The 10,229-nt window shown below is 37.7% G+C and overlaps 1 protein-coding gene across 3 annotated transcripts in view; it reads right to left on the reverse strand.

Moving 5' to 3' along the window:
- The window catches only part of LOC586629 (PH and SEC7 domain-containing protein 1), a 76,951-nt gene extending 66,722 nt beyond the window's left edge, over positions 1 to 10,229 (reverse strand). For all 3 annotated transcript variants that reach the window (XM_030979532.1, XM_030979533.1, XM_030979531.1), the window contains exons 1-2: positions 10,058 to 10,229; positions 7,118 to 7,184 (exon numbers count right to left, since the gene is read on the reverse strand). In XM_030979532.1, the coding sequence (XP_030835392.1) occupies positions 7,118 to 7,184; positions 10,058 to 10,228 (238 nt within the window). In that variant the 5' untranslated portion in view covers position 10,229. The remainder of the gene's footprint in view (positions 1 to 7,117; positions 7,185 to 10,057) is intronic.

Consider the following 10,229-nt stretch of genomic DNA (forward strand, 5'->3'; position numbering starts at 1 on the left):
TACTGAAAAAAGAAATACAAAAGCAACACATTTCTGTAGGAAGTCGCACATTCATAAACTGGTACAGGTGCATGCCTGGACAACATCCCCTTGGGTGCAAACAGTTTATTTCAATAGGCGCGTCTTCATCATCTCGAGATTGCCAGCTAGCCCGCAATTTCTGATTTGGGAAATAATCCCGAAGTTACAAGTCGCGTCTTCATCAGCTAGAGATTCGACCTCGAAACTTGAAACTCGACCTTGGGAAATTAGCTCAAGATATTTTGCTCAGCGTTAGCGCATAGTGCGAGTCTTCGGTCTGGTGAAGACGCACAGGACAAATCGCTGAATATTTTGCCAAATAGTGGGATATTTTGCAAACTATCCCAAGATATCTTGGGATGACAATCCCGACCAAATATCTCGCTAATTGCTACTTCGGTCTGATGAAGACGCAAATTAGCTGGATAGTTTGCGATCGGGATAGTTCAAATAGCTGGATATTTGGCAATCTCAAGATAGTGAGGACAGGCCTTATTCTACCTGTGCACACCTAGCCCCCACTGACAACGACAAGAGATGATCATCTTGGTTACCATAGCAGCAATGAATGATATATTTTTGGGAGGGCTCAGTAAGTGCTGCCATTTCATTTTTTCTTGCCGATCAAGATACTGAGTAAAGGTCACATGATATCATGTGTCATCACTCTTTTGTGTGATGGAATACGAGGAGCTAGAAAGAAAAATGATTTCCCCCAAAAGCCTCGCCAGACAATTTCATATTTACATTTTATATTTAGTGTATGTACTGAAGATATCACCTTGAGAATACATTTTTCTTTCCATTGTACGTTTGAGGGCCCCATCTTACAAAGAGTCACGATTGATCCAAATTAATTGTAAAGTCCTCCAACCAATCGCAAGTTTGCAGTCTCCTATCTCTTATGTACATACATGTAGTTGCGATTGATATCAACTTTTTAAAGGTAAAGACCAGTATTGGAAACGCCCCAATTTCAAAAAATGAAATGGAAGCTCTTATTACCAATCATGTGAAAGAATATGTTTTGACTAATACATGATGATAAAATTTTTGACGGGAAACCGCCTACTAATTGATATATTTGGTAAATTATTTTATCTATTGGTATGTGAGAGATATAACGCACGTGCCGCGCATGTGTGAGTAGTCCCATATACATCTTTCTGTGTACAGTGCTTGTAACTTTACGGAGACTGGGCAAAATTTCCTATCACTTTGATGATTCCAGAACCTTGCAGTACACACCAATACTTATATGCTAGATGATCAACCTTTTCTGATCGATTCCACAACGTTTCTTTCACAATACAATCGCATGACCATAACTGGTTTTTATCTTTAAAGACAGAGCCCAGGATAGTACTTTTATTTTCTAGTCTGGCTTGGGCCCTGCCATTGCACTCTCATGCTGTAGACATTTTATCTACTTTGCTTCTCCTTACCCGGGTGCACAAATGGTATTTTATGCATTATACCTGAGGGTGGAAACATTATACAGTTTCGTCTGTATCTATGAAAGCATGTCAGCTTGGACCCAGGGCCCGTATTCAATTCAATACTTAAGTACAAAATTTAAGCTTTTTACTTAGTATTTGGCTTACATAAAATACTTAGCCAATTTTGGTATTCAATTCACACTTTTGTGTAAGTATTTTACTTTCAATCTAAGCCAACTGCATACCAGACTTAAGCCAATTATTTGGTGGCCTTGATTGGCAGGCATATGGTTTTCTTACGCAGTATTATATCCCGCGCACAATTATATCAGCGCGCATTTATTGCAATGCATCAATTGCGCTTTACTTTTGGTTGACCGTGTGACGTCACAATGCTTATCAGTAAGTATTTTACTTAAATTTTTGACTTACCTAAGTATATGTCTATAATGCGATTTGAATACGAGATAAGTAAATTACTTAACTTAGCCATTTACTTAGTAAATTTCTTACTTATGCTAAGTATTGAATTGAATACCGGCCCAGAAGAGCATTATCTCTGTATTAACATACCGTATTTGCCGGCGTAAAGGCCACAGTATTTTTGGAAGAGAAAATATCAAAAAGTCGGGGTGCGGCCTATGCGACGAAAGAGTAAAAAAAAATAAAAAATAAAAAAGTAAGTCAAAACCAGCACGAATTTGCACATATGGGACTAGATCTACGAATGCTACAATAACTACACATTTCCACACATCTTACCGATAATTTTATCTTGCATTGTTGACATGAAGACGAAATTAAACTTCCAAAAACAACATCTGCCGATAGATCTTGATCTAAGTTTGTGCCAATGCATTGCAAAAGTAAAAGAAGGGCTCGTTTAATGGAGCTGCCGCGAAGTATCAAGCACGCGAAGTCGCTATTTTGAATCCATTTCAATACACAAGAGAGAGGCGCAATGTATACATCACAAAAAACTACATATGCTAGCATCAGTGCATGATGGCCGAGCGGTGTAAGGCGGTGATTTTAGTCAAATCAACATTTGTACGCAAGAGATCAAATCCCGACTTTGACATTTAAAAAACAAAAATTTAAATGTCAAAATCGGAGGTGCGGCATATACGGCGCTGCGGCCTTATCGCCGGCAAATACGGTACACTAATTAACGTCCTTCTATAGCTCCGAACAGACGATATATGTCTTAGATACTCAATAGGCCTGTCTCCATCAAACCGAAGTTGCAAAATAACCCGCTATTTTAACTAGCATGATCTCAAATTAGCCAGCCCATTTGCGTCTTCAACAGCCCGCAGTTGCAATTAGCGGGATATTTGGTCAAGAAACTATCCAGAGAAATGTTGGTCTTGTTTCCAAAATAGCCCGCTATTTGCGAAATCGCAGGCTAGTCTGCGCTAGTTTGTGATGAGTTTGTGTTTACAATGTATATGTCTGGTGAAGACGCAATTTCGAGCTACAGGGAAAAAAAATCAGAAGTCTGAAAATACCGGGTTATTTTGCATTTGTCTGATGAAGGCATGCCTGATGTGGATAGGAGATTGTACATTATGTGCAGATATTATGCAACTTAAATAACAACCAGGCCAAGGTAATGGAAATTGTAAAGTTACTTTGATCAGTTAATAGGTGAGTACCTACAGTGTAAGGAGAAAAAGAAAAATACAATACAAATAGTAGAGACAAGTAGCTTCTCAGTCAATAGTATGCTCTCCAACATACCCTATGTTCTAATTCAGACTAAACCTGAGTACAACAAGAATATTTTATCTGAGAAACTGAAATTAGAGCATTGAGGACACAAGGACTTTTCCGGCAAGCATGCATCTCTCTGAGAAAGGAGGGCACAGTCTGGCCGGATAATTACTCCTGAAGATGAATGAGTTCTGGAGTGCAGGAAGATCCGAGATGCCATTAGCATTCAGACCGGTACAAATCGTCATCCCTAGCCTACATTCCAGGCTGAATATATACACACCTATATCGTTGATATTTTACCTATCTTGTGTCTTCTCGATTAAAATTTATTCAAATAAGTCTGGAGTGTGTAACTTTGATATCCCCTGTCACATCAAAGACCCTTCAACAAAAGGGGGCCTATTTAACAGTGTAAGGGGGTGGAACAGTCTACAGAATCCATACACAGTTTAAAAAACAATTCAATTACATATCATTCAGCCTGGAATGGAGGCTACTACATCCTATTCCACTCCTGCACTTTCTACCAGGGTCATCAAGTGATGTAGCATTAGGCTGTCATCATTTCATATTGATCGAGTGCCATATGCTCTACAACTTCAATGTACATTCTCTATTAAAGGTACCGGTAATACACAGTTTTGGTATTGGGTCAAGAATTTGGTTCAAATGAACATATTGGAAATTTGGAATCATATGCGATCCTACAATATTCAGTGATCGTTGTCGCGGTTGAAATCGAGTCTAAAGTTATGAAATTGTAAACAATAAACTCTTCATGTTGTATAGCTCCCTCTCAAGGTCAAGATATTAATCAAGATATTAATTAAGATATAAACCAATATTTCTTGGCTAAAATCGACCGATTAGCTATTCCCGTTCGGAAGTTATATATCACAAATCTATATATCCTGAGATTTTCATGATCGCAGCTACATGTACAGGTGTACCATTTTTCGACGTAGGCGCTATTTGGAATTTATCAAAATTTACCGGGAGCACCAGTAAATTTTTCTCGAAAGCAAAAGTGTTTTAGGGGCTAAATTTTCTAGTGCTTATGATACATCCACAGGGGCATCCAAATTTATATCAAAATTGTAAAGAATCACTATCCACCTAATTTTCAAAATTTCCCAAAACTTTGTATTACCTTTAAGCTGGGTTGAAGAATGAAGAGACAATACGTCCACCTTGCAGCTTGATTATTTGTTTGTTTATTTTACACGTCTGTTCAAAAAGCATGTGTATGCTTGTTAAAGTAAGCAGCCAGGGGACTGACGGCTGTAAGTCCTCACAAGGGGACTTGGTAATGAGAGTTGATGCCTTACCAAAGGGCACTAGCGCTTCAACTTGGTTTCGAAACCGGGACCTCCCAGTTATGATGCTATACTGCTCTATCACTGAGCCTTCGTGCCTTACTCCATTGTCTATAAAAACAGAGCCTTCATGTACAAGCAAGTGGCATTGCCAAGATCAAACTGGTTTGCTCACTTGTGAATCATCCTGAATTATGTCTATATTGTCATTAGACAACTGCTTTAAAAGAAAGCAAAACAATCAGAGAAGCAGAGTGGTGAAAGTTTAAATGAAAACTGAGCTCAAAATGGAAAGTCATGAAATTTTGAAAGTTTAATCACTTTATATGGGCAATGCAAAGTGGCAGCGAATCAGTAATGCCATTGTGACGTAGTGTTCTAACTTTCCTATTTGTTTCAACACACAAAGTGACTAGAATGTCAACTTTTTTTCAAATGAAAGACTCAATCAGAAGGGCTATTATTGTCTATAGAGGAACAATATATGCCATCCATAATATATTTTGAGTACCGTAGTGCCCCAACAGAGAAGACATTGTTTGACTCCTTTTTTCTCTCAAAAGTCAAAACTAATATTGGTCACTCTACTCACTTTTCTCACAAATTATCCTTCCAATAGTGCTACATATGAACAAAATGATTAATAAGTCACCCGGCCTCCAATTCTCTTCTATAACCATTTTGAAATGTTAAACTTTAAGAATCCTCCAGATATAACACGACTAAAACATGGCGTTTTATTTTATGATGACATAAAGTATAATATTTCTGAATCTTCACTGAGGTCAGTGAATGTATATATGCAAAAGTCCTTCTTTGAGCTCTGTTGCCATTCATTTTACACATTAAAAAAAATGTGATTTTTTTTTTTTTTTTTTTTTTTACCAGCAGTTTTCCGCACATTATCTGAACGCGCCTTTGATGTGCCATCATCAATGAACTCCATTCCCACATTGAGGGGATCATGTAGAATCGCTAGATTCACACCTCAGCCTGGAATAAATCCAATTTGTATGCTGCGTTACTTCTCTCGAACCTGTTGAAAATTACACTAGGCTCCTAAGCCATGTTAGCAGCATGCAGCTGAATTCCCAGGAGCTTGAATCAGGAAAAGAAAGCTCCTCAGAAAAGGTAAAGGGCAGCACCTCCAGAACAGAAAATCAGTAATCACAAGGCTCAAAATCAGTAATTTGTGGTATAAATTAGTAATTTCCTATGCGGCGCTATGAATCTATACAAAATCTGAAATTTTTGGTGATTTTACTCACACAAAGTTGTTAAATATTGAGTTTCTGGTCATCACAACACAGTTTTCCATGAAAAATGGCTTCTATTAAATACTTGATACTTTTCCATCTTTCTCAGCAAGTGTTGGATGGCTGCCATACTGCACAGCACTCGCTACGATAATCATATTACAAATTATAAAAAAATATTAACCCAAAAAATAAAAAATAAATAAATAAATAAATAAATGAATAAATTAAAAAATAAAAAATAATACAAAATCCGTAATTTGAGACAACATTCCGTAATGGTTGTTAATTTCCGTACCAATTATGGGAAATCCGTACTAGTTGGCAGCTCTGAAAGGGTGTTCTAGGCCGGTATTCAATCCAATGCTTTATGTCAGATGATACAAGTATTTTACTCGGCTTTAGGCTTTGGTAAATAAATAATAGATGAAGTTCTATGAGGGACGACTCATTTTAATGAAACAAGGACAAGGACCTGAATTCACAAAAGAGTTTTAATTCAAACCATGTTCCGAACCATGTTCTAAACCCATGGACTATATATAAACATCACATTTCTATAAAAATCAATTTCAAATACCCATCTGTTATCTGTTTCCCATATTTTGATGATGATCCCGATGACCCAGTCATGGCAACCTTTACAGACAGGATTCATTGACACAGTGAATCAGCAGCACTAATATTGTCTCACTGCATCATGTTTCTCATTGAAAATACATACATGATAGGGCTGCGACGAGTAGTCGAATACTCGAGTACTCGCATTGTTGACACCTACTCGAGTACGATTTCTCGTACTCGAATATTCAGCCGCAAAAAAAATAAAAAAATAAGGAGTCCAAATATCAGGAGTCCGCTTGTAAGCCTGGGAGTGCACTCGGGTACCTAATTTCACGGTTGTGCACAGCCTTAATATACATACATGTATATGACTAACGACTTTTACAGTGTCTAGATCGAAAAAAGATGCCAATTCTTGCCAACAAAGACTTTGTACATACAGTATGCAATGATGTGGAAATTTTAAACAAATGTTAAACTTGTTTCCCTTTGCAAAGTTCAAGGGTCAAATATACATGAATGACAAAAATAGAGTCAATATGCACTGAGGTTATTGGTGTTCAGCTCAAACATGTGTTTACAATACATGTATTTAGGACAGAATAAAAAATCAATGTTCCAAACCAGAAAATATGGTGGATAATTGTCCTTGATGTATGTAAGTAACAAAATGAATGCATACACGTACAGGTGTTTCATACATTTAAATGTTCACAACTTCACATACAGTAAAGGAGACTCAAGTGAGTGGGCATTCTTTATTACTGTTATTTAGTTTCATTTGGGGAGGTGTACTACTAACCTTCTTTTGTTGATTTGTTTTCCATTGTTTCATTGTTTATCTCCAGAATGATATCTCCTACTTGCATCTATGCGATAGAGAGAGAGAGAGAAAGAAAAAAAGAGAAAGGGAGAGAGAGAGAGAGGAGAGAGAGGGGAGAGGAAAAAAAAGAGAGACAGAGAGGATAGAAAGATAGAAAGAGAGAGAAAGAGAGAGAAAGAGAGAGAAAGAGAGAGAAAGAGAGAGAGAGAGAGAGAGAGAGAAAGATAAAGGGGGAGGGAGGGAGACAGAGAGAGAGAAACATTAATGTAAGTTATTGTGCAATAATTATTTTTAATTGCTTATCACATAATATTCTCAAGAACATAATATGTTCAACATAAATCCCTGCATAACTGCTCTCTTTCATATTGCAAAGCTGCAAACAGGTCATCATCTTTTTTTCTTCTTTCAAACAGGGTCACCCTTTTAAATAAAACTCTAGATACTGTATGTAACTTGCAAGCATGCCTGATGTTAGTGTTAGTGCTAGTGTTAGTGAATAGGACAGTTGTACATAAAATATTAATACCAGCCACAAAGGTCCGTTCAGCAGACAACAATTTTGCAAAATTGATAACACTAGCTACTGGAAGTTGACGATATAGGTCAAAGCCTTAACACCAGCTGATTTGCATTTTGGTGTTTAGGACTGGAGTGTTTTCTTAAACACTAACACAAACCCTTCAAACCCGACTTGAAATTACTCGCTGTAGGCCCTCAAATTTCAGTCTGGACCTCCAACATAAACAAATTGAGACCAAATTGATTTAAAAGTACACACAACTGTAATGGTCAATTTTCAATTGACCCGTGACTACTTAAATTTTCAAACATATTTTAAGACTATTATTTTTTGAATAATTTTGGTTGAGAACGAATATCAACCTGCTGCTGATTTTCAAACCTGTTTCTTTTACATATTTTTAAAGCCCCTGTGGACCACACTAAAAAATGCAACTTTGAGACATATTCTTTGAAACATCCTGTGGCGATGTATCAGATACATGTACTGTACTTGGGACGACAATGATTATCCTGCTAAAACCAAGGAAATCTGACAAATCAAATATTAGGGATTGATAATACATGGGCATACATGCATGTTTACAGTACCCAAATAATGAACACGTGTAAGTCTTTCTTGTACTTTGGACTCGGTACAGGCCATCCATCAAGGTTGAATATGGATTGTATTGTAATAGCGCCCTTGACCACACATTTTAAATACATTTCTTCCTCTTAAAAACTAAAATTTGTAGAAGGAGAGCCACAACTTCCTTCCAGGATAAGTTTATATGACAACCACTAAACAGTTAAATACAAGCAGATTGTACTTTGGTAGTGAAGGATGGGGGGGGGGGGGGGGGGGGGGGGGGGAGGGGGTGGTACTTTACAAAATAAAACTTGATTAAAGTGTATATGTGTTCATTATAGAATATTAAATCACCTTATGGGCAAAGAAAGCTTTTTGAAATACACCTCTGGAATTTCAGAGATGGTCAAATGTTGTGATTTAAAGGCAGGAAGTCCCTTTTGAAGACCTCCATGTTACGTGGCGAGTGCTCAAAATATATCCTACAGACATCGCTTGTGAAATGGTACAGTCATAGGTTCTGAAACTTCTTGAAAATCCTAAAAAATTATTTCTTTCCATACTATAATATATTGAGTTATGTACATGTACAAATATTTTCTGAGTCTAGGAAATAAATATCTGGGATTAAACATTCCAAATTTATTAGTTAAAAGCTACTTTTTCTGTTTGTTTTCATTTGGTGGGAGGTTCCTAATAAAGAGACCTTATATACCTCTGGATTCATGGAACTTGAACAGGTTTTTAGGTCTGCAAAAGGGAGAAACCATCTTTAATGCCAAATTAAAAAAAAACATGTTTTAATAGAATCCTGCCTTTTTGAAAAATAGGAAGGAGGAGGCCCTTTTTTTTTTCTTCTTTCAAAATGGCCGCTCAAAATGGCCACTCGGTACATTTTCATTGACAGTCGGGCTATTTTTTAAATCAGAAATAGATCCAATTTAGCAGTGTTATTCATGTTATTTTTGGAGTATTTTTCAGATAAACGTTGATATTATACACTTTTTGACAGGTTTCACAGCAAACCGCTACACAATACAAGTACATACCGATGGTGGGTTGCGGGCGGGCGCGTGCCTGTGTGAAGTTATCTACTGTATCATCTGAGACATTAAGGTAGATAACTTCAGACAGGCGTGCGCGCGCCCGCCTGCAACCCACCATAGGTTTTGTGCAGCGGTTTGCTGTGAAACCTGTGAAAAAGTGTATACTAGTAATATCTAAGGCCTTAGTCTAAGCTAATATCAACGTTTATCTGAAAAATACTCCAAAAATAACAAGAAAATTGATACGAAACAGGTAATAAACATAACGACTTTTAACTCATGATCTTTATTAGGACATTTAATTAATATTTACTTCATTTTGGGCATGTTTTAGTAGGGTATCTCCACGCCCGGGTTATGGGTCAAGTTTTGGATAGGTTTCTGAACAAGCCCCAGACATTTTGGATAGGTTTCTGAACAAGCGCCAATTTTTCAGGTCTTCGTGATCGTAGGTTAACATTTAAGTTTAGACTAGATCTATAGTCTAGAGTAGATTCTAATCTAAACTTGATTTATTGTGTCCTTTAGTTAATGCTTCCCGGCTGTTGCAATACAATGTCCCTGTGGCTGTAGGCTGTACGGCCTAATGCAATAGTACGCCCACACGCGGTAACTTACGGGCTACATGTACGCGACGGTACGGCTACGTACCCTATTGTAAACCCGGTAGTCGGTATACGATCGAGATGATGCTACAGTTTCATTCATCTATGTACCAACGGCAACGGCAACGCTATACAGCACATGAAATCATGTCCGGGCATTGTGATTCATACTTACCCCTTCGCATTCTGAAGCAGGAGAGTCGCTTAAAATGTCACATATAACCGGGGGGAATCCAGTACCCCTACCTCCCATCAAGGAGAAGCCAAATCCACCCGACAGGGCCCGCTGGAGGTGCAGAATTTTCGGGGTAACCCCTCCGCTGCATCCTCCTCCTTCCATATCCATC

This window comes from Strongylocentrotus purpuratus, unplaced genomic scaffold, assembly GCF_000002235.5.
Source record: "Strongylocentrotus purpuratus isolate Spur 01 unplaced genomic scaffold, Spur_5.0 spur5_scaffold_10, whole genome shotgun sequence".
Lineage (NCBI taxonomy): Eukaryota > Metazoa > Echinodermata > Echinoidea > Camarodonta > Strongylocentrotidae > Strongylocentrotus > Strongylocentrotus purpuratus.